This window comes from Vombatus ursinus, unplaced genomic scaffold (assembly GCF_900497805.2).
Source record: "Vombatus ursinus unplaced genomic scaffold, bare-nosed wombat genome assembly UNPS02014832.1, whole genome shotgun sequence".
NCBI classification, from domain to species: Eukaryota; Metazoa; Chordata; class Mammalia; order Diprotodontia; family Vombatidae; genus Vombatus; species Vombatus ursinus.
The window spans coordinates 66,396,046-66,421,883 of NW_020954610.1; the positions used below are offsets into that span (position 1 = coordinate 66,396,046).

General features: G+C 37.3%; 1 protein-coding gene across 4 annotated transcripts in view; it reads left to right on the plus strand.

Moving 5' to 3' along the window:
- Positions 1–6,326: 6,326 nt before the first annotated feature.
- LOC114026050 (kinesin-like protein KIF27) overlaps positions 6,327–25,838 on the plus strand; it is a 107,548-nt gene continuing 88,036 nt past the window's right edge. The window contains exons 1-4 of one of the 4 annotated variants that reach the window (XM_027839659.1): positions 6,327–6,427; positions 10,904–11,294; positions 21,071–21,133; positions 21,579–21,779. In XM_027839659.1, the coding sequence (XP_027695460.1) occupies positions 10,997–11,294; positions 21,071–21,133; positions 21,579–21,779 (562 nt within the window). In that variant the 5' untranslated portion in view covers positions 6,327–6,427; positions 10,904–10,996. Of the gene's footprint in view, positions 6,428–10,903; positions 11,295–21,070; positions 21,134–21,578; positions 21,780–25,838 lie in introns of those variants that run through there. The other 3 variants (XM_027839660.1, XM_027839662.1, XM_027839661.1) reach the window with 3 other exon arrangements.

Below are 25,838 nucleotides of genomic sequence, written 5' to 3' on the forward strand. Positions count from 1 at the left end.
ATGTCTGAAACTGAATTCACCCTTTCCCCTCCTCGCAGATGTCTTGTTATGAACATTTTCTTGTTAACACAGTTGTGTTATCAAAGCAGCTAGGTGGCCCCAGTGTAGAATGTTGGGCCTGGAGTAAGGAAGTCCTGAGTTCAAATGTGACCTCAGACATTTACTAGCTGGAGAAGGAAATGGCAAACCACTCCAATATCTTTGCAAAGAAAATCCCATAATGGGGTTATGAAGATTTGGACATGACTGAATAATGACTAAACAATAGTACAGTTGTACCTGTGTGGGGTACAGAAAGCCTTATCAATGAATCGGAGAATCAGAGATATTAGCAAAAAGAATAATTCATTTATTGGCTTTCTCAAGAAAGGGCTCCCTCAGGGCACCAAAAAAAAAAAAATGGCACTGACCAGAAGAGAGTGGAGGTGTGTTCAGTTCAACAGGTTATAAAGGTCCTGGCCTCAATGCCCTCCCCAGCCCCCTCCTCAGGGCTCATTAATGCAAACTCTGAGGGTACAATCTATTCGTGGCAATCTACCCCAGCAACAAAGAACAAAAGACACTTTTACAACTTGCCTGGAGACAGGGAAAGGTGGGAGGTTTTTTTTTCTTTTTAGAGCAAATAGTTTTGGAAAGGGAGGAGGAGGTCTGATAAAGTACAAGATGTGTTGAAAAGCCTGTTTCTTTACAAGGTCAACCGGCTACAAGTGTTTCAACAGAACAAGAAGCTATTAAATCCCTGAGGAGGCTTCATTCGCCGAGAGATTCTCAGAGATCATCTCTCACAATACTTGTCTTAAATCATGTAGCCTTTTAAAATTCCTCTTTCTTTTTCCTCCTTTCATCCAGTCACCAAGACTCATGATTCTTCCTATACCATATCTCATATTTGACCCTTCCTTTTCATTCCTCCTATTATCCCCTTTAATCTAGACCCCTCATCACCTTGCATCTGGATTACCGCAGTTTTAGCCTTGCTGATTTTCCTTACTACAATCTATTCTATATATTCACACACTTTCCATGTCAACTGAAGAGGGCAATTTGCTGCTGCCTAAAGTCAGTATTTCATCTCCTGCCATTTTGCCTTTGCGTGTGCTGTTTTGAATTCCTAGAATGCACTCCCTCTTCACCTGTATTCTTAGAATCCTTAACTTCCTCAACTCATATGCCTCCTCCTATGGGAAAGTTTTCCTGATTTCCTAGTTATTAATGCTTTTTCCTGCCCCCAAATATGTTGTATTTATTTATTCAATATTGTATCTTTATAGTAATTTATGATGGAATATATGCTCCTTGAGGGCAGGTACCATCTTTCCACCATCTCTTTAGTATCTACCATAGTAGCTTGCACATTTATTTTTACTAGACCTGTGATTGCTTCAGTGAAAGAATCTCCCAGGTGAGGAATGTTGTTTGGAAAGGCATATAAGTACCTTCTCTGTACATATGACAATATTTACATAGCACCTTATGGCTTACAAAATCCTTTACTTATAATCCCATTTGATCCTTTCAGTAAGCCCAAGAAGTAGATTCTTTTATAATTCCCATTTTACAGATGGAGAAACTGAGGCAAGAAGGCAGTTAAATGACTTGCCTCAGTGTCACATAGCCAGAATACATCAGAGATAACACTTGAACCCAGGTATGAGGCTGCACATTGGATAGATAGAGCACTGGGACTGGAGTCAGGAAGACCTGAGTTTAAATCTAGTCTCAGATACTGAGCTGTGTGACCCTGGGTCACAACCTTCCATTTGCTTCAGTTTTCCTCAGCTGTAAAAACAGAGATAATAGCACTTTACAGAGTTGTTATAAGGATCAAATGAGATAATATTTGTTTAAAAAAAAAAAGCCTCACATATAGTAGGTACTAAATAAGTGTTCATTCGATTCCATCTCCCTAAGCTTCTAGGCTTAGTTTTCTATCCATTATGTCATGCTGTTTCTTACATGAGACATGCCTAGTAGTAAGTGCTTAATAAATGCTTGTTGAATTGAATAATTGTGCTGCTGTCAAATTAATTTTTACTAACTCCCTTTTTTCTACCCCTACTTAAGGAATTGTAATGGATTCTTGCTGCTGAACAAATTATCTCTAAACTTCTTTGACTATTTAGCAGAAATAAAATTTCTACTACTGCTTCAGGGTTACCTCTCTTCCTTGTGTGTCTCAGCTAACTGTTGTTGTGGAATAGCCAGCTCTACGCTTTTACCACCTTATTGCCATTGTTTTCTTGAGGTTCAGAGAAGCCCCAAAAGGGCTCAGTAGGAGGCATGACCATCCCCCAGGTATTGGGGATGAGAAGAGATAAATAGAATACACTGATCCAAACTTAAAAAGGAGTAGGACTTGGGGATTTCCAGCTAGAAGGATTAGAGAAGAGCAGAGTGCCTGAATAGGCCCTTTGTTTATAGGATAGACCTAGCATGCAAGGTCAGAAAGAGTAAACTGCCAAGTACTTGTGCTTATAAGGGACGTGAATGGCTGAACTTGGAAGGATTGTCTTTTATATTGACATTCTTAGATACCATCTAGTAAATGAGCCAGAAAAGTGACAGATCCCTAAAGTGACTTAGGCCCTTTATATCTGTCAGTGAGTCAGATAACAGTGAGCTAGTATTTCTTTTTTTTTTTTTTTTAACTTAGGCTTTGGACACTAACGGGTTATTTTAGCATCCTTGCAAGCAGCATGGTCATTGCTAGCCTAGGAAACATTGTACAATCTCACTTTATTGTGTGTTTTTTCTTGGGTTGGGAGAAGAGACTGGAGGGGAGAATAAGTCAATTATTAGAGGGCTGGTGCACAGAGATGGGTATTCAATTGTTTCCTTGCAAAGATATTGGAGTGGTTTACCATTTTATAGATGATAAAACTGAGGCAAACAGGTTTAAGTGACTGGCCCAGGATCACATAGCTAGTAAGTAAGGCAGATTTGAACTCAAAAAGATGAGTCATCCTGACTCTAGGTGCAGCGTGCTACCTAGCTACCCTTGGAGATGGGTATGTAAACTTACAAAGGACAGTTGATTTTGGAGGTGTTTATGAATAGCAATGAGGGTATGAATGAAGAGACTTTGTCGATGGCCACGGACCATTTGAGACAGATATAAAATACTGAGGAAGGTGTTCAGAAAGAGGGAAGGCAGCCTTGTGTAAGCCTATTGAAATTACAGAATTTTCCTAGTTCACTAAAGAGATCTCCAGAGACAGAGTTGTTTGGAGACTAGCTACTAAATCCTCTCTTCTTGGAAAAGATTTACTAAACAAGATGGTGTTCCTCATAGAGAAGGATGGATAGACAATGGAATATTTGATGGGACTACTGGGTATTTGATGGGACTACTGGGCAGCTAGGTGGTGCAGTGGATAGAGCTCCAAGCCCAGAGTCAGGAAGACCTGAGTTCAAATCTGGCCTCAGATACTTACTAGATGTGTGACCCCGGAGCAAGTCACTTAGCCCTGTTTGCCTCAGTTGAGCTGAAGAAGAAAATGGCAAACCACTCCAGTATCTTTGCCACGAAAACCCCAAATGAGGTCATGAAGAGTCTGGGCACAACTGAAATGACTGAATAATAACTGGGACTTGGGTTGCCCTCCTCTTTGGTCAGCAGCTTGATACAAACATGGGTTCAAACCATGGGTCAATCAGTCAGTTGATAAGCATTTATTAAGTGCCTACTATGTTTGAGACACTGTGCTAAGCACTGAGGATACAAAGAAAAGCAATGTCCAGACGTGGCACAAATGCCAGGTGAAACCTTCCATTGGACTGGAATCCTGAAGGCAATTCCCTAAGATCAGAAATGATGCCTTGCTTCTTGGGGCATTAATGATGCTCTGGCTGCTGAACTCAGCTTGGATTCTGACTCCCAGATTCCTGTGACTTTTGCTCCTGATTGAGTTTGGAGACTCTACTCCTTTTACCTAGAACGGGAAAGAACAAATGAAAAAGCCAAGGAGTCCTGTTGGCAGGGGGGTGGGGGTAGAGGCAACATATGGTCTTAATGGGGGGAAGAACTAAAAAACAAAACAAAACAAAAATAGGGGGGAAGAGGGCCTCACTACCTTTTCCGTTATAGCAGTCTCCTACCAGACACCATCACACCACTGATGAAGACGATGAGGTCAAATGTGTCAAAGAGGAAGAAGCCAAAGCAGACATGCCTTTTTAAATGCCTCCAAAATCTATCAGATATCTCCTTTCTGCATTCACAGTGATAGTGATGGAGTGGCAGAAAAGGGGAAGGGAAGGGGAGGAATTGTAACAGTTTGTAGACTGTCTATAAACATTACTAATAAACTAATAGAAATCTTTATCCAAAGAACAATAATAATAATAGCTAATATTTACATAGTACCTACTATGTGCCAGGCCCTATGTTAAATGCTTTACAATTATTATCTCATTTGATCCTTACAACTCTGTGAGGTAGGTGCTATTATTTTCCCCATTTTACAGATAAGGAAACTGAGACAAAAAGAGACTAAGTATCTTGCCCCGGGTCATACAAGCTAGTAAGTGTCTGAAGTCAAATCTGAACTCAGGTCTTCCTCACCTCAGGCCAAGTTCTCTATTCGTGTTACTATCTAGCTGCCTGAACAAAAAATTGATAATTCTAGTTGAATGATTGAACTACATCAATCAGAAGAGGAAGTTGCAGCTGATGTACCTTTTTGAATACCTCCAAAGCTAATCAGAAAGCCTTCTCTTCACCAGCCAGTTACTCAATGGTCATACGTGCAATGGTCTCTGCACAACACTTCCCTTACATGTCATCATAATTCTCCCTGAAGTAGCAACCTAGCATCATCATCCACATAGAGAGATGCCCTCTCAAATGATCTGGGCATGCACTGGACCCCATTACATACATTTTATATGCAAAATATACTAAGTATGTAGGATATATATATAATATCTATTAAGGAAATGATGTTATCCCTATCTTTCATAGTTGAGACTGACACTTTAATTTCAGTAGAATTCACCTTCTTTCTTAAGAGTTGCTTTTTTAAGTTGTAATTTTTAAGTTGCTAGCCTATTCACATTCTCTGACAAGTTTTCCTTTATGGGACTTAGGCTAGACAATTTTTGGCTACCCGACTATAGTGAGATAGAATCCATAAACTTAGCCTCCATAACAAGATGCCCTGACTAAGTATGGGAACCAGCTAAAAGAAAATTGGTAGGAAGTTTACCTAAGTTACGCTTTTCTTTACCTTTTCTTTAAGGATATTTACTTCAAAGATTATAGCAAAGAGAATCCCAATCCCAAAAGGGAAGGCATTTATGATTTTAATAGCAGCCAAAGCTTATTGTGTGGTATTCACAATTACCTTTATTTTTAAGGCTGTTATGACTAGTAAGCATTAAATGTTTTTCTTGCACACCCTAAGCACTTAAATGTTTGTTGAATTGGATTGGAAAAAGATTTATTGGAAACAACAGTTGGTTGTGCATACTATGAGATAGGAAAAAGCTGGGATTTACCAACAGGCCAAGGAGACTTTTTCTGCTTCTCCCTAGGAGTGGTCCTTTGTTGGGCTTTCTCCTCATCAGATCCTATTCTCAATCTTAATGTGTTATTGTTCTTATTGAGGACAGCACGAGGGGAAAGTTTAAGTGATTGATCTTTTTTGTTTTTTAATTTCTCTTGAAAGGTAACTCTTTATGTGCTTAGTGCTCTCCTAGCCCAATGCTTCCTTGTAGACATTGGCCTGGACGCATAGACCCCTTTACAGGGGTAGGGATGAATATAAATGAGTTTCTTCCTTTTTCCTTAGTTTTATTGGTAGGCCCGATGAGGGAAAATATAGGCTTCCTGAACAAAAGCCTCCGTATAGAGGTGTACTGGAGCCAGCTCTAACTGAAGAGCCAATTGTTAAATTTTCAACAGAAATAGGCAAACACTATAAAAAAGAGCATGATTTATTGTTTTGTTGATTGTCTAGACTTAATAAAGTGTTAATAATGCTGATTAAACTTAAAAGTGTGTCCTGCATACTGTTTTTATGTGTTTGTTTGTTTTCCTGGAGAGCCAGTTGTCAAATATTTGACCAGCACACCCTTGCCTCCCTGTGAGCTGCTCACCTTTTGTGGCTTGGCGAGGATTGTTAGTGGTTCTAGGTGGCTTCCCTCCGAAGTTGCAGCAGGGGTCGCTGTCCGCGGAGGGTGAGAGACCTGAAGACCGGACAGCGACGCTCTGCCCGGGGTGTACCTGGGCCCAGTTCACTCTCTGGCTGGCTGGCGCCGTTGCCCGGGAGAGGGCGCGGGGCGGCCCGCCGTTGCCGGGGCAACGACTGGCAACAAAAGGGGAGCAGGAGGAGGAAGAGGAAGAGGCTCGGAAGCCTGAGCGAGCCTGCGCTCGTGTTCCTGCTGCTGCTCCCCTCGGCTGCAGGGTGGCTTTCTCCCGAGCCCGGTCAGTGTCCGGCGGCTGTGGCGGCGGCGACTGGACCTTCCCCATCACTTCCCCCTCCCTTCTCCCTCCTCCTCCTCCTTCCTCCTGGTTCCCTGTGATCGCCGCTTGGCCTCCCTGCCCTCTCCCGGCTGTGGAGGCCAGGCCTTGCGAGGCCCAGCGCTTCCCTCCGGCCCACCTCAGCCCGGTCTGGCCCGCGCCGTTAGTGAAAGCGAGGGAGGCTTTTCTCCGACGGGCGGGGTGTCCGAAAGTCCGCCCTGGGGTTGGGAAACCAAGGTTAATGTAGTCCACCCTCCCATCCCGCCTACTACCAACCCCACCCACCTCACCCCAACCATCCCCCTGGAAATCTGGTCTTTGCCGGCCTGGGAGCCTGTTTGGCAGTTGGGGGAGGGAGAGTGTGCCTTTTTGAGAGGAAGATTGGGGTGGGGTCTCCTAGTGTTTTGGGGGTTCTGAGGGCATCCATGGGGCTCCTTGTGACAAGGTGTCCTTCTACCACCCTCCTTTGATGTAGAGCAGGAGTTCGTGGGGCTCGTGAATTTATCCCCCCTCAACTTTATTTTTCAATATAATTGGCTTCCTTTGTAATCCTGTGTATTTCGTTTTGTACATTTAAAAACAACATCCTGAGAAGGGTCCCTAGACTTCATTAGACTGCTAAAAGGGTCCATGATACCTAGAAAGCTAAAAAGACTTTGGACATAGAAACACCTCTCAATTTCGCCTCTTTAGGGGCAGAGCACTTTATCCAAATGGAAATAAATTGTGCTATTCCCAGTTAAGGGACAGGGAGGGATGTTGGCTGACTACGGGGATATTAGTGGCATGGTGACCAGTTCATGTTTAAAGTGGTCACTGCAAGTTTGTCTTTGTTCCTGTAAGTCCAGGAGATTAATGACTTTGACACAGTCCTTGAGTTTTCAGTCGTGTGTTTTAGGTGCTTATGTAGTTACGGATCTGTAGTATAGCGTGAACAGTCTTTTCTAATTACTGTTTAAGATAGACTCATTGGGAACCATGCCCAATCCAGAAAGTGAACAGTGTGGTGCAGTGAACAGGTCACTAGCAGCAGAATCAGAAGACTTGGTGTTTATATTCTGATTCTCTCACTTAAGGGGTATGTGTAAACTTCTGCAGGTTGCATTTTCTCCTCAGTAAAATAATAGGGCTTCTGGCCTTAGTGATTAGTGCAAAAGGGGAAGAGAAAAGAGAACTCCATGTTCATATCATTCCCTCCTGGTAAAAAAAAAAAAAAAATTGGTTATTCTCTTCTAAATAACCAACTTCGTTCAGACATGGGAGGCAGATATACTTCTGTGATTAAGTTACATGGACAAGGAGGTGCAGAGGAAAGAGCACTGACTGGACTTGGGAGTTAAAATACACAGTTCATTCATAAGAACGTGACTGAGTCAATTCTCTCGGAACCTTTCTTTCCTTATCTTGTAAAATGAAAGGGCTGAGAATAATAACTGCTAAGGTCCTTTCTAGACCTAAAATCTTTTACAATTATATGCATTTAATACTTTAAATTTTATCACTCCTATAAGAAAACATTTTCAGAAAGCAGTTTTTTGTAAGCTGCAATTTTTAGACAAAATGATTACATTTTGAAAACCCAAGGACACAGAAAGTAGAGAAGATTTAGAGATTATCACGCAAACCTGGTTAGTTCACAGGACATCTGAGATTACAGACTCCACCCTGGTAGTGAGCCACTCTGAACTGGATTGGTCCTTGAATGACCATTCTGATACAGCTTTCCAGAATCCAGAGTCATTTCCATACCACAAAAAAGCATCTAACTACAGTGTTTGAGTAAGCTGTGGATCAGTATTATTTTATTCAAATTCTTTTATACTGATTTCATTTATACCCCTTCTTTTGTGTGGCCTTGTTAATTTTATATGGCTAGGTTAGGTGAACTTTTATGGTCAAATTCTTGCTGAGATAATCATCCCTACTTTTTTTTTTTTAAACAAAAGCATCATTCAAACAATATTTTACTATTACATTTTATTATAGCAGTTTCACCAGCTGAAGTACAATGAAGAAGGGTTTAATTCAACTAACATAGGTCACAACCCTTGCCTTTGTGTATTTGAAGTTGTTGCTCAGTTGTTTTAGTCCACTCTGACTCTTCGTAACCCTATTTGGGGTATTCTTGGCAAAAGTACTGGAGTGGTTTGCCATTCCCTTCTCCAGCTTATTTTACAGATGAGGAAACTGAGGCAAACAGGGTTAAGTGACTTGCCCAGGGGTCACATAGCCATCCGTGTCAGAGGCCAGATTTGAACTCAGGAAGGTGAATCTTCCTGATTCCAGGTCCGGCACTCTATTCACTGCACCACTTATCTGTCATGTATTTATAATACATAATGTACTAGTATAATGTACATAGTATACTAATGTACTAGTATTTATGGTAGTGAATTTTTAATGAATTGTATAATTTTTTAAATGAATATGTATAGTTATTACCTCAGGTATTATGGGTATTCATAGATTTAAAAAAATAAATAATGAATCTTCCTAGTTACCCTGTTTACCTCTTTTGAGCACAGTGCACTTTTATTTTTTTTGGTGAGGCAGTCAGGGAAGTGACTTGACCATGGTCACATAGCTGATAACCGTCAAGTGTCTGAGGCCAAATTTGAACTGGGGTCCTCCTAACTGCAAGGCTGGAGCTCTATCCACTGCACCATCTAGCTGCCCTGACACAGTGCACTTTCTAATTAGGATCCAGTTTTCCATGTAATGTCCCAGAATTTTCTCGTTTTTTAGTATTTAACAAAGTTTCCCCCCCCATTATACTTTTTTTTAGTGTTCGATTCGAATAGTAATTCACATCTACAAGTTCTCAAAGCTTCAGATAGGTAGTGCAAGAATTATTATCCTTTGTTGGAAAGTTTGAGGCTCAAAGGTGAATTGACACGGCTAGTCAGTGTCAGAACATGGATATGATCTAAATCTAATTCCAGGGCTATTTCCATTAAATCAGACTCTCTTAAGGATGGAATGTTCATGACCTCTTTGAGGTATATATGTTTTATCTTTGGCTATTACTAGTGGATTGACTTTTGTTTGGAGATATTGCAGCCCAAGGGAGTTCTATTTTTGATGTTGTCGTTCTCTGGGGGCCTAAGTAACAGAGGGTTGTAAACAGCAGTGTTGGAAATGTTTTTTTTTTTGATGACTTATGGAAGTGCTGTTTCATAGTAGTATTATAGTAAACCTCAATATCACAAGTCATTGAAATTTCTGATATGTAATTGCCCAAAATTTTTTCATTTCACATGTCTGTGTAGGTAATTACTAACAACAACTCATTAAAGGGATGACTCACCTTTTGTGAGGACTATTCAGGCACCAGCCCCAGCCCATGGCTGATAATTGCTGATTTATTGGTGTTCTGTAAGCAGTAAATGTGTGGTGTTTGTAGAGATCATGGATTTGTTTATATTCTACCTATGAGTCTAGTCTTTTCTACTTAATTGTAAGTTCCTTATGGGTGAAGATTGTAGTGGTATCCTTTTTAAACTTAGAGGATTTACATGCTTATTGAATGAATGGGGGAAATGGCTTCAGTTTTACACATTAATAGTTAAACTACTGACTTCAAAATATTTCATTTGTTTCCATGTTAGTGATGCAACATTAGGATCTTCAGAATGTACAATTCTCCACATCATAAAAATGACATAGGACTGAGAAAATGATTTCTTATTTAGAATTCTTTTGAAATATAAACCTTATAGTTATGGATCTTGTTTTTATTCCTTATCTATTTTAAAGAGCTTACTGGTGCCTTTGATTGAATACGTAATCAGAAAATTTAGTAGAAGAGCTACAGTTGTCCAAACATGTATTTTATAGTCTTAATATTTTAAACCTCAAACCAGTCATTATTTAGACTGATGCACTGGCAAAATATTTTACTGTACTTAGTTATATAGAATTGGAAGGGATTTCATTGGTTATCTGGGCCAACTTTCTAGTTATGAAAGATACCTCTTCAACCCTTACAGGTGCCCTGAGAGGTGATCATCTAATTTCTGGTTGAATACTTCAAGTGATGAGGGATTCACTGTCTGACAAAGCACCCTGATTCATTTTTTTGACTCCTTTAGTTGTTATAAGGCTCTTTCTAGCTCCAGTTACCCTCCATATTAGTTTTACTCATTGGTCCTAGTTCTGCTTTCAGGAGCTCCATAGAACAAATCTAGTCCCTCATTTATGGATTACTTTATATTGCCTCTTTGCTTGTCTAATGAAAAGTGTTGGTTTTTTTCTGTAAGATGACAAGCTTTGTGACTAATATTTTGTTTTAAATAATTTATTTTTTGTAGTTATTTAGATATAGCTAGTTTAATTTACTATAATGGTGCCTTCTCTCCATTATAGGTGGTTACTGTACTTTGATGAAAAGATTTCTGACAATTGAGAAAAAAATAAATTTTTTGTCATTTTTATATACAGGATTCAAGCTGTTATGAAAACACAAATAAGAAGGATGTTTCACACACTAGGTATTAAAAATTAGGAAACTAATTCACTGGAATTTGTCATACCATGGAAGAAATACCAGTGAGAGTTGCAGTAAGAGTCAGACCTCTGCTTTGCAAAGAAATTCTTCATAATCACCAAGTATGTGTGAGACTGATTCCAAATACCCAGCAAATTATCATTGGGAAAGATCGCATCTTCACTTTTGATTTTGTGTTTGGCAAAAATTCAACCCAAGATGAGGTTTATAGTACCTGTATCAAACCTCTAGTTGCATCATTGATTGAGGGATATAATGCTACAGTTTTTGCCTATGGACAGACTGGATCTGGGAAAACATACACCATTGGAGGAGGCCACATAGGTAAGATCCTTAAGCTTCTTTACTTATATATGGTTATCTGGTTTACTACCAAGAAGCAAACTATGAAGTGAGACTAAAAGAAATAAGATAGGATATCATGAAGTTACTAACTTTGAAGGATTCATCTTGAATACTGAATTTGAATTTTTTTGTATGTGCTTTTTTTTGACTTTGGACGAAGGATGAGACTAATGATAATAAAAATAGCTCTCATTAAATAGCACTTGAAGATTTGTAGAGCAATTTACATTCTCCTAGGAGCTTGAAGACCTGTGTTTTAGTCTTTTATTTTTTGCCATTAACACATGGGGTGATCTTGGGCAAATTCTTTTTTTTTCTCTTAGGCCTAGGTTTCTTCATTTCTAAAATAAAGGGATTGGACTAAATGATCTCGAAAATCCCTTTCTACTTTGACATTCTGTAAAAGACTAACTGAAAAGAAGTTCAAATTAAAGGAGACAGGGGTGCTCTCATATCCTGATCTGCCCTTATTTATTTTGTTTCAAAAAAGTTTTTGTAATGATATCATCTATATTGCTAATAATGTATGTAAATATTTAAAGAATTAACTGAAATCGTTATTAGGAAGAGAACTAATTTGTGAATAAATCTACTTTAACTGTATTAAGAGATGTCATCAGGTTTGAGTTGAAGTCAGACCATAAAAACATGTAACTTCCTCAACAGTTGGCATAGCCAAATGCTGACTGTGTAAATTAGAGGATTCAGGGTAAAATCTTGTTAATCTTAGTCTCATAAAATATGAAATTTTCCTTTAAAACTCCCTGTCAGGCTTCTGGTTGAATACTTCAAGTGATGAGGAATTCACTATTTAATACCATGGAAAATTTTGCCTTGTTATCTGTTAGTAGGTATCATTTAAACTTTGTTTCCTTTGTCATTTAAAATAACAATTATGGATGGAAAGAAATTTCACTTTTTGTAAAATGGAAATAATAATGCTTGTGCAATCTGCCTCAAGCTACAAAAGACTAGAGGAAATAATATATAGAGAAACTTTGTAATTGTAAAGTGCCATATAAATGAGTAATTATCATCTACAATGCAGTATTTATCTTTCACTGACAGTTTTTATTGGAACTAGACTTTATTTAGTTGTTAGTACTTTATAGTCTAAATGCTAATCAGGGAGTAATGGGTTTTTAAATGCTCAGATATCTTTTTTTACAGATAATTTTGTGACTTTTAATATTTAATCAGAAACAAGTCTAAAGAGAGATAATACAGCAACATTATAGTGCATGTAAATTTCCTCAGTTGCTAGATACCCTGATGGTATTTTAAACATTGACTGCCCTACAGTCAGACCTTTCCTGCCTATAAAAATTCTAGTTTTAAAAAAGGAAGGATCATAGAATAATAGAATTTGGAACTAGAATAGAACTTAGAAGTAGTATGGTAACATTGGGAGGACAGTGGACTTTGGGCTAGAAGATCTAGATTAGAGTTCTTGGTCTGTCACTTAACCTTGCATAGCTGTTGGCAAGTCAGGTATAATCTGTGAACCTCAGTTTCTCATTTGTTAAAAATGAGGATGATAATGTTCATATTACCAACCTCGCACGTGTGCTACAAAGAAAATGCAAATAGAAAAGTATCCGGTGGTGTATTACCACAATCTAATTCAAATGATTGGAGAACTTAAACATCATTTTTTTAAAAAAAGAGCACCATATTATATTCTTCTTAAAATGTAAATAATTTGTGTATGGCCTGTAATCTTTTCTCTGGGTTGGTGTTGTTTAATTAAAAAAAAAAAAAAGGAAGTTTCCCAATTGAGCCTACTTTTCCCTGGACCAGGGGTGGGGAACCTGTGGCCTTGAGGCTACGTGTGGCCTTCTAGGTCCTTGGGTGTGACCATTTGACTGAGTCCAAGTTTTACAGAACAAGTCCTTTTATTAAGGGGATTTGTTCTGTGAAGTTTGGATTCAGTCAAAGGGCTGCCCTTGACTTGGACTTTATATGTACTTGTGGGAGAGTGTCACAGACTTTTTTTTTTGGTGGGAGAGGGTATGTTTTGTACCAACTGTTTATTTTACTGTTCACTTACCTTATATTTACCTTAGTAAATATATCAAAGCCTTGAATAATGTGAGTTTGAATAATATATCATTCAATTTTAGGCAAATTATAAAATGATACTGGGTTGTATTTAATGTGAGCCAAAATCCAACTAATGGAATACAGAGGTTTTAACACACTGTGTCATCAGTTTGCACATGTGGATGTGATTTGCTGCTGTGTACCATATGCCCAATAAGTTAAATTTATTTTTTAAAAGAACCTATAACAAAAGGAAGAATACTTCACATGGATACACTGCTAGTGCAAAAAAAAAGCTTGTTAATGCTTTAGAACAAAAATTTGTTGTAATTAAATGACAGAAATATAGTCATAGTAACTTTAGTATTAGATATTGGAATGCCTGAATCTGTGGTACAGAATATTGCAAAATGCCCAGGCCAAATTAAAGAAAAAGGCAAAATTGCATCTGACTTTTGTGCAAACAGCTCTAACAAATAGAAGTGTTGTAGTGATAAAACATCTTTTAACCATATAGATTGAAGATTACAGTAAAAAATGCATTTCTCAGCAGAGCAGCCATTGAGACAAAATCTTCAAGTTTATTTAAGACAGTAACAGAAAATGGAAAATGGAGTGGATGGTGAAGAAACTTTTACTGGAAGTGTTGGTCAGTTGCTTGAGTTTAATTGCATAATGTTGAAATTACTGAAAGGAGGCCAGTGCAGATAAGAATGCCACATCTAAATAGCCTCATTGAAGAAAGTCATTGAAGAATGTGGATGATGCACTGATCAACATGTTTTTAATGTGGATGAAATAGGTGTATTTGGAAAAGGATGTATTTCTAAGAACTTGTATTTCTTAGAAAGAAAAACTTAATCTGTGTTTAAAGTGCCTAAGAATTGACCAGCACTTTTATTGAGAGGTAACAAAGAAAGGATTTTAAATTAAAGCCAGCACTTATTTATTGGTCCCAAACTTCTTGCACTCTGAGAGACTACAACTCTAAGTCCCTTCCAGCTCTTTGGTGGTCAAATAAGAAAGCATTCGTGGAAGCTGAGATAGTGGAATAGCAGGAAGAACTGCAGGGAGCTCCATCCTCACCACCCTTTCCACCTCCCCCCCTAAAAAATGACCCTGCTCCAAATAGAGCTAGAAAATGCATCACACTGAGATGGAGAAATTCAAGAAAAAGTCACAGTGTGTCATTTGTCCAGCCCAGTTTGTCATAGGGAGGCAGAGAAGTCTGTAGACTGTCTAGGGACAGGACGTGGAATGAAGTATATCATACATAGAACACTCAGTTGTCCAGAGAGAGGCTGTGCACCACAGAGGTCCCAGAACCATACCAGAGCACTGAATGCATGGTTTGGGATGGGTCACATATCTCAGATGAGTTGAGATGGGGTTCTGTGTTGTGTGTCTAAGGTTGCAAGACTTAGGCAAGTTAGTCGCTAGTGGTGTAGCATCTAACCCAGTCTGAAGCTTGCAGAGGGATAACCAGGGTAGCAATCCCAAATCAAAGGGGAGCCTTCAGTTCTGGCAATCTGAACTGGCAGAGCCTCCCAAATGGCTCATGTGGGCAGAGTCCTGCAGCAGTATATTCTTGCTCAGATTCAAACCCAGTTCAGGAACTTGCAGAGCTCAGTCCACAGGGGCAGTAATCAAACTGCCTTTCATGAGACCACTTTGAGTACACTGAAAGTTTTTCAGTCTCCAGCCTGTCCCTGAAATCCTAGAATAACACAAAACTTCAAGAAAGCAGCAACAGGAGCAGTCCAGACCTCTCCAGAAGTGTGCAGAGCCCAGTCCTAAGACCAAATCTGAAGTCAGGAAGTAGTCCAGAAGAATGAGCAAATAAAAAAAAGAATCCCACCATGAAGAATTATTGTGTTGACAGGAACACTCAAGATATAAACCTCAGAAGAGAAGGACTTCAAAAAATTTACAAACAAAGCCTCAGAGAAAAACACAGTTTGGGCACAAACAGAACAAGAATTCCTGGAAGAGATAAAACAAGAATTAAAAATGTTTTTATAAGTGAAATGAGTGTGCTTGCTTAAGGAAAAAAATGGAAAATAAGTTAGCTCTATGGAAGAACCAGATGGAAAGGGAATTAACAGCTTGGCATGAAAAATATAAAACTCTGCGTCATCTACACACTCCCTGAAAATTCAGATGGATCAGATACAAGCCAATGATTTTTTGAGACCACAGGAAATATTAAAACACAGTAAAAAAACTGAAAAAATAGAGGAATATATCTAAGTTATCTCATAGTAGAAACAACTGACTTGGGTAACAGATATGGAAGAAAAAAAATTAAGCATCACTGGATTACCTGAATACCATAACAAAAAATAAAAAAACCTAGAACATGATATTTCAAGAAATAATAATGATGATGACAGTAATAATAATAATAGCATTTATGTGCCTGGTATCATGCTAAGCACTTTACAAGTATCTCATTTGATCCTCTCAACAACTGTGGGAGGTAAGCGCTATTATTATCCCCATTTTACAGATGAGGAAACTGAGACAAAAGAGGTTAAGTGATTTGCCAAAGGTCACCCAGCTAGTGTCTGAGGCTTGATTTTAATTCATATCTTCCTGACTCTAGGACCAACCCTCTATCCATCGTACCATCTAGCAGCAGAAAATTACCTAGATATTTTGGAACCAGAAGGCATAGTGCAAACAGAATCCACCTATGGCTTGCTAAAAGAAACTCCAAAATGAAAAGTCTCAGGAACATCATAATCAGAATCCAGAGCTTTCAGGTCAAAGATAAAATGCTGCAAGCATCAAGAAAGAATGAATTCATATACTGAGTAGCCATAGTCAGGATCACACATGATTTAGAGCCATCACGAGAGAAACAGAGAACTTGAAATATGATATTCTACAAGACAAAGGATGTGTGTTTACAGCCAATAATAATTTATCTAGCAAAACTGAGTATTGTGCTACATGGGAAAAAAAATGGATCTTTAATGAAATAGAGAACTTCCTAGCATTCTTGATAAAAAAAACCAGAACTGTGGTGCTTTGAAGTTCAAACATAAGAATTAAGAGGAACAGAACAAGGTAAACACAAATGAACGATCATAAGGGACCAAACAAGGACCAACTACATCTGCTAGACTATGTGTAAAGATTTAATGAAGTTCCAGAGGCTGTGCAATAACTACCTGCCTTTACTTCTGTCTAATATATGGTTCTTCAGAAAATCTTTTGTTTGGGTATATATCTACATTATTCTCTTTAGGCAGCTCCCCCACTTACACCTCATCAGAATTATTTCTCTTTGTGTTTTCATAATAAAATTTTCAAGAACTCACTCCTGTTGGACAGACTTTCCCTGTAGCATATTAGGCAATGTGATCCAAACTACTATTTCTCTGAAATCTAGGACATGCCATCCTAAGCCTATCTTTTCTCTTCTCTGTGATAAAAGTCCAAGGGTCCTGTCATTTCTCCTTTGTCAACCATTTCTTCTATACTGACCAATATTGGTTCTAGATTAATATTTGCCTTGTCACTTTCTTCACCCTCTGAGAGGCTATCACTGCCCTATTACGTGTCTTAGTAGGAATCCTTAATTGTTTGCTTCTGTCTCCTCAGATGTTCTGTGGTAGTGGTGTCAAACTCAAAAACAGTGGCCTTTAAATTGTACATAAGGATCCCAACAGGCTGCATATTGACTTAGAAAACCACTAGTATTATCTATGTTTTGTTGTATTTTTGTTTATTTATGTTTGTTTATTTTATTTCTTTTGTTAAGTATTTCACAATTACATCTTAATCTGGTTCGGGCAGCACTGGAGAGACCTGTGAGTTGCATACCATAGGCGAGCTGACACTTCCTCTGTTCTTCGGTGTTTTCCCACAGCAATATTGCTTCAGTTTCTTCCTCCATTTAGCTTTCCCTAAGTGCTAGGTTCCCCTTTGCTATCTCCTTTATTTAGGGATCTTTTCACATGAGTATTTTTTTTTTTGCTTTTTTCGTGAGGCAGTTGGGGTTAAGTGACTTGCACAGGGTCACACAGCTAGTAAATATCAAGTGTCTGAGATTGGATTTGAACTCAGGTCCTCCTGACTCCAAGGCCAGAGCTCTATCCACTTCACCACCTAGCTGCCCCCACATGAGTATTCATTATTGATATACAGCACTACTTTGCTTCAGGTATACTACCTTCCCCTTCATTATTTTCCTTTTCAGTATATTATAATCTTCTAGTCAGGAGACACATTCTGCTAGATATATTTGAAACTTACTTATGAGGTCAGTTTTTCTTTTTCTTAGCATTAAAAGGTCAAGTTCACCATATAGCCCACATATTGTATATATGTTGGCACATCCAAAGTCATCGGTTTGATTATTGACTCCTTCTTTGGATTTGGTTTCCTGTAGATCACTGGGCATTTCTACTGTTCCACCACTTTCTTTGTTACCTGATGGTCTCTCTAATATTTAACTTGGTGGATATTCATAAACTGTTTTCTTGCTTCCCTCTTTATTCTATTCAGAGCACTCTGAACCAAATTGTAAGAGTTCTTAAAATTTGTTTTTGTTGTCCCTTGGTAGGTGCACTCCTTCCCTGGCCAAAAGCCTTTTATTGCAAGCCACGATTGAGAAATTCAAATTCTGTCTGAAACATAACATAAATTCTCCTCCAACCCAAAGCATCTGCCTTTAATTGGCATGAGTGATGAAAACCTTGAGACTGTTCATTGTGATCTCATTATTCCCTTCAGTTCATTATCCATTTGCCTCTATATCTCTTTCCGTATTTTTCTTTCTATTTAATTGTAAGGTGTCAACTCTTCTGGTTCTACTTTCCTTGCTCTGCCTTACTTCATATGACTTTTTTCAAATGTTACATGCTGTAATATTTTTCACATTTATAACTTCTTTGCATAATCTCTTAAAGAACAAATTATGGCAAAATAATAGCTATAGTTTTTTTTTTTAACTATAAATAGTTTGTAGATTATCCCTTTAATAAAAGTAAAGAATTCTGGGTACTTAGGTAAATTTGTTTTTTAATTTTTTTAAGATTTGTTTTTTAAGATTTGATTTAGCAACTATTATACAACTCTGAAATTCAGGTCTTTATTTTGAGTTTGAATGAATAATAAATTATATTTTGCAAGGTTAGAGAATGTATGGAATATTCTTGTTAAGCAAATATTCTTATAAACAGAAAATTTATAGCCAACAACATAATGTATGAACTAAACCAGAATGTATGGACCACCTCTATTTTTTGCTATTTAATGCTTTCTTGGACACCAGGTCAGAAAGTAGGGTTATTTTTTCTGGCAACTTGTTAGTATAGAGTAGGCTCATACAGATTAGCTTGCAACCACCATTTTCGTCCATTAGATGGCCACCCTGCATTATTTATAAGGAAAATTCATCCATTATTACTTATTTTCCCTGTGACTATAAACTGAAGGATGAGTGTAACTAATAATTTTGAAACAAATACAAAAGAAGAAATCTTGCAAGTTAGAAGTGAAATATAGAAAATTGAAAATAAAGATAATATTGATAAGGTAAAAGTTTTGTTTTTTTAAAGACTTACCAAAATCTGATTAAGAGAGAAAGGTAATAAACAAGGTTGGGCAACTAGATGTTGTAGTGGATTGAGTGCTGGGCCTGGAGTCAGGAAGACTCATCTTCCTGAGTTCAGATCTGTCTTCAGACACTTACTAACTGTGTGACCATGGGCAAGTCACTTAACCCTGTTTGCCTCCGTTTCTTCATCTGTAAAATGAGCTAGTGAAGGAAATGGCAAACCATTCCAGTGTCTTTGCCAAGAAAACCCTAAATGGGGTCACAGAGAGTTGAACACAATGAAAAATGACTGAACAAGACAAGAAAGAACAAGGTTAATTCATAACAAGTGCAGAAGAAATAAAGAGAATTATCCAAACCTATCAAATATGGTTATATGCCTGAGAAACTGAGAATTAAAAGTAAATGGATGAATTTCTACAAAAAAAAAATAAACTTAATTAAGTTCAGAAAACAGATTTTCAAACCACCCAATTTAAGAAAAAGAAATTGAATAACCCATAAATGAACTTTCAAAGAAAAAACCCTTGGGCCTGATGGTTTTAAAAGTGAATTCTATCAAACATTTAAAGAATAATTAAAGCAAAAAAAAATTCTCCAAATATAGAAAAGGATGGCACTCAAACAAACACCTTTTATGAGAAAAATGTGATCCTAATACACAAACCAAAGAGAGAAAAGAGCAAAAACCTTAGATTAATATTAGTAATGAATATTGATACAAATATTTTAAGTAAAATGATTAAAAGGATACTACAGTGCATAGTGAAAATTCACAAATTGGATTCACATCAGAGGTACAAGAATATAATTCAACATGAAGACAATTAGTCTTGTCATACCTACAACAAAAACAAGATCAATTCAATAGATGGAGAAAAAAAAACTTTGATAACCAAATACTGTATTCATATGTTTAAAACCTTAAAAAAAAAAAAGCATGGGCATTGAAGGGAGCCTCTTAAATATATCCCAGCTATCACTGGTGTAACGTACAAACGGCTGACTTTGAAATCAAGAAGATCTGGGTCCGAGTTGTGCATCTGACCCTACTTGTCTGTATGATGTTAGGCAAGTCACTTTAATCTTGTACTCTAGGTAACTATATGATGTGCTTAAACTGCATTGGTAAAGAGAGTTTCGTTGGGCAAGTTCCCTATACCAACAAACTAACAAATTAAACCCCTGTCTCTATCTAAAACCAACAATTAGTATTTGGATTTTTTGTTTGTTTTTGCAATTGAGAAATGCTAATTTTCCCAGTACAAATGGGGTGAAACAAAGATGTGTCTACTTCCCGCTATCATTTGACATAGTTCTAAAAATACTGGTTATTACAGAACAAAAAACACAAAGTATGAGCAGCAGCAAATGTGAGACAAAATTCTCCCTATTTGCAGACATTATGGGGCATCTATGAGAAAATAGCAAAGAAATTAGTCAAGCTGGTTAATAGCTTCAGTAAAGTGGCAGATACGAAATAATCTATATTTCTATATAATAAATGACTACAAATTGGCTTTAGCATAGGAGAGATGTTTGAAAAAAACAGATTGGATGTTGGGGGGAGGGATGGTGATGAGTGAGGAATTGAGGATGACACCTAGGTTGCAAGCCTGGGTGACTGGGAGGATTATAGTCCCTTCTATAATAATGGTAAAGTTAGGAAGAAGGGAGGGTTTTGTTGAGTTTAAGGTGACTATAGGACATTCTAGTTCAAGATGTTCAGTCTGCAGTTGTAGATGTCAGACTGGAAGTCAGGAGACCTGAGAGAGGTTAGGGCTAGACAAATCAATTGTTGTTTAAGTGTTGTGTTGTTTCTTAACTTTTACTAAGTCCATTTTGTCTTCCAACTAGACTGTAGGCCCTTAGACTTCTTGCTGTTCTCTATAATGCCTTGTACAAAGTAGAAGTTAAGTCAGTTTTAAAAAATTTTACATTTAATATAGTTATATTGGAAAGGTAGAATTGATAAACAGTGGAGGTTATGAAATACTAGATAAATCACCTTTCAGTATTTTTAATACTGATGCATATATTAAAGCACATAAAACTTCAAAGATCTGATTTTTTAAAAATTGATAAATTGATTTTTGAAGAAGTTTTTAGTATTTTGATGGGTCTGTGCTCTTACTCTACCTAGCCCACATCTCTCTATCTTGCCTACAAGGGTTGCGTAAGAGACTGTCAAAAGAGTTACCAAAATGTAAGTAAAGATGAATTCATAATTTCCTTTGTCTTCTAGTCTTAGATATTTTGATGGCTCTGTGCTTTCATCAATTTAAATACCATCTCTCCTGATGTAGATCACAGCCTGAACAGCTACACTGTTTCATGCTGTGTGACTCTTGTTCATGTCTTCCCATGCATACTCTATGGGGATTCACCTTACATGCCGGGGACCTTCCTTTAAATCCTTTCAAGTTGTGAAGCCTCCAGTGGAATACATGGGCTGAACATTGTTAGCCTTCTCTTTTATCACATGATGGTCCTATTGTCTTTTCTGGATGTACATGTTTCCAAAGACATCCTTATGCTGCTTTTCCTTTGCATTTCTTTGTTGGTAATATGTCACAGCCTACCCATGTCTACCGTATAGCTGTCTTCATAAATGAAATTTATGGTAGCATCCTCTTTTTCTACATTTTCAGCATCAGTTGCGGAGGATAAAAAAGGTATCATTCCACGTGCCATCCAAGACCTATTTCAAAGCATTTCTGAAAATAGCAGCATTGATTTTAACATAAAAGTATCTTACATAGAAGTCTATAAGGAAGACCTCCGAGATCTGCTAGAATTGGAAACATCAATTAAAGATTTACACATCAGAGAAGATGAGAAAGGAAACACAGGTAAAGAAACCTACTTTAGTGAATTTGATCAGTATGTTAATTAATAATCCTTAAAAGTTTTATCCCTAGCTGTGTTTCACTTCTTAAAAAAAAAAAAAAGAAATGGGGGCAGCTAGGTGGTGTGGTGGATAGAGCACTGGCCCTGAAGTTAGGAGGACCTGAGTTCAAATGTGACCTCAGACCAAACACTTGACACTTACTAGCTGTGTGACCCTGGGCAAGTCACTTAAACCCAACTGCCTAAGCAAAAACCCTAATTGCAAAATATTCTTGCCTTTCCTTAAAAGACAAATAGTTTATGAATTACTAGTAGACTTTATGATAAACCATGTAGATAAGAAAACAGAAGCTTAGAATAGTTATTAAAATAATTTATTTTGTACCTACTCAGTTGTTGTAGTTTCACTCAGGGCTGCACCTAAGTGATATTCATAGCAGAAATATAAAGGAGACAGTGTATATTTTGGTACTTTGTTATCCTTCACTCTTACAACACTACTGACTCACCTTCTTTCTTAGTCACACATGTCATTGATAATTCTTTGTCATTTTTTTGTGCACAGATAATTAATGGTAACATGCTATATAGCCTGTTTACATTCACTGTCCCTCTCCCTTGTCCTTTGGGTCACTTTCAATTGTGATTATTTCAAGATCAAGGTTTTTCTACCTTCACAGCTGTGATGACACATGACATGTCACATGTGATGACATCAGCAGGAGAAGGTTGGCATTAAAGAGGAGGATATTTGTGCTTGGGATCCTGAAAAACTGTTTATAGTTTCCCAAATGCAGTCCAGTTTTCTGTCTTTCTCCTGTTTGGTTCTGGACTAAACATCCACAGTACTACCTATCCCAGAAAATATATACTGGTAGATTAAAACCAAGTTGTTAAAGCTTAGAAACTAAAAAAAGCAATATTGGAGGACTGTAATATTCTTGACAGAAATTACTGCTGTATTCAGAAGGTCTGGGTTATGGTCTAGACACTATCACTTATTACTTGTGATCTTAGATAAGTTCCTTCCCCATTTGGGGTTTCAGTTTTCTGCCCTATAAAATGGAGAGTCCCTGAGGGATTGTGATTTTTTTGATTCTTTATTTTATCTATTAGTTTTGTTTTCCCAGAGCACAAAGTGAGAACTCAAGAAAAGTATGGTAGTTAATGGATTATCAGACTAATTTTAGGGCCTCTGTATGACAGGAAGGCAGGCTAAGAGAGTGTGCTGACGAAAAGAAAAGTGGCACAATCTTTAGTGGCTCTTAGTGCGCCTATGGAGAATGAATGGAAACTTCCTCACTTGCCATCTGTGATTCTCAGCCTACCTTCCCAGGCTTATTTCATATTAGTCCCCAGCACCAGCTCTAGTCCTGTTTGGCTGGATGTCATTGTATTCCTTTCTGTAGGCTGCCCCTGTCTAGTGAATGGCCTTTTCCCTCATCTCCAACATTTAAGCCTTTTCCTTTAAATTTTTTTTTTTATTGTAAACCTAACAATCAACAAACACAAATGTTTTAGTAAACAAAAATGAACAAGAAAGGGGATTGTAAAAGAAATTTAAAATTTCTGTTAGACAGTTTTGGTTTTGTAAGTTTATTATTATTATTATTATTTTATCAATATACTAAAAAAAAGTCTGATCTTTGCTTGTGTGTCTTTCTGCCCTTCTTTTTGTTTTCTTCTCTGCATCTACAAGGAAATGTTTTACTGAAGCTTTTTTCATGTCTATCTTTATCTAGTAATTTACCACCTTTCAGCCATCTCTTAGTAGACCTCTCTTATAACAAATATTTGTAGTCCAACAAAACAAATCATTACATTAACCAAGTCAGAGAATGTATATCTCATTCTGCATATATGGTCTGTCACCTCTTTGCCAAGAGACAGAAAATAGGTTTCATCATGAGTCTTTTGAAGTTACTGTGGTATGCTGCTTTGAGTAGAGGTTAGAGTTCTTTCAGTTTCCTTTTACATTATCATTGATATTGGAGCTTAAATTGTTCACTTACATTTTTCTAATTTCATTTTTCATCAATTTATAAGATTCCATTACATTCATGTGCTTATTGTCCTGTTACAACTACTCCCAAAAGTTGCTGTTTTCCTTTTTTTGCTGTATTTGCCAATCTGTTGGATATGAGGTGGAACTTCAGTTTTAACTTATATTTCTCTTGTCATTAGTGATTTGGAGAATTTTTTTATATGATTGTTAATAGTTTTACATTTCTTTATTTGAGAACTGTTCATCCATATCCTCATGTAGGTATCAATTCTCTGTATAACTTGGATAGTAGACTTTTATGGGAGATTTTTTTTGGTGAACGTTTTCTCTAAGTTAACTATTTACGTTCTAATTCTAATTGCAATAATAATGCTTGTTTAAGAGCTTTTCCGTATTACATAATTGAAATTATCCAATTTATCATTTAGGATCACCTAATTCCTTATTTTCATTTGTTCTTTATGACATTTCTCACATATATCTTTTTCTTTCCACTCACACAGCCACCACCTTAGTTCATACCCTCAGCACTTCTCACTTGGACCATTGCAGTAGCTTTCTAATCTAATTAGTGTCCCAGCTGCAAGTCTCTCCTGACGCCAATCCATCCTTTATTCAACTGCCAGTGACTATTCCTAAAGGGTAGGTCTGACCACATCATATTCAGCTTCCTCTTCGCTTCCTCACCCCCAGTAAACTAGAATCACTCCCTGTTACTTCTAGGATCAAATATAATATAACTATAATATCCTTTAACTAACAGACAAATAAAGCCCTTCTCAACCTGTCCTCTTCCTATATTTCAGCCTTCTTAGACTTTATTACCCATGATCCAGATACAGTGGCCTGTTGTATATTCCTTGAGCAGGATACTCTTTCCTTCTGTTTCCATACATATTTTAAAAAATTAGTTTATTGTAGGGGCAGCTAGGTGGCACAGTGGATAGAGCACCAGCCCTGGAGTCAGGAGGACCTGAGTTCAAATGTGGCCTCAGACACATAACACTTACTAGCTGTGTGACCCTGGGCAAGTCACTTAACCCCATTGCCTAGCAAAAACAAAACAAAAAAATTAATTTATTTTAAACTTAAATACTAAAACTTAAATATACAATAAGAAAAGAAAAGAAATATATAAACTTAAATATTGAAACTTAAATACAAAATAAGAAAAGGAAAAAGAAGCATTGCCATGTGTACAACCGAACGTAAAAGAGGATTCAAAATATACAACAATAAATGTCCATTTTAAGAAAGCCTATATAATAAATACTGTACATTATGTTCAGAACTGTCCATTTTTTCTTTGCTTCCTTGTAAGTTTTCTTTTGTTCTTTTGTTCTCTGCTGTTCACTTTTTACTTTGTTCTTTTTTTCTCTCTTCCTTCCTTCCTTCCTTCCTTCCCCCAAGAAGGCTACATTTAAGCACAGATACACATACATAAACAAATATACACACATACACACACACATATACAAAATACATGTATACACACAAAGGTATAAACATACATATACATACACACATACATAGGCTTAGATATCTGTAATACTCATATAGACATATACATTCATATCCATCTATGTAAGGCTGTACTATACTTATTTATCCTCTCTTTCTCTGAGGATGGATAACCTCTTCCTTCATGAGTCCAAGTCTTTTCTAGATTTTCCACCAGCTCATCATTTCCTGCACCATGGCAATATTTCAGCCTACTGTCTAGTTACTTTAAATAGTCCAAAACAATATCTCTCCTGTGCCAGGGTGGCATCTTTTAGTTTACCTGGCTTCCTTTAAGACTTAGTTCAAATCCCACCTTCTACAGCAGGCCTTTGACAGTTCCTCCAGCTAGTAGTGCCTTCCTCTCTGAGATTACTTTCCATCTACTCTATATATATCTTGTGTACCTAGTGATTTATATGTTCTCTCCTTTTACCTTTCTTTGTGTTTTCAGATCTGAGCACAGTGCTTGGAACATAGTTAAGCCCTAAATAAATGCTTATTGATTGACAGCCCCTTAGCCGTAGTTGTAAAAGGCATATTATTTCTTTCTTCT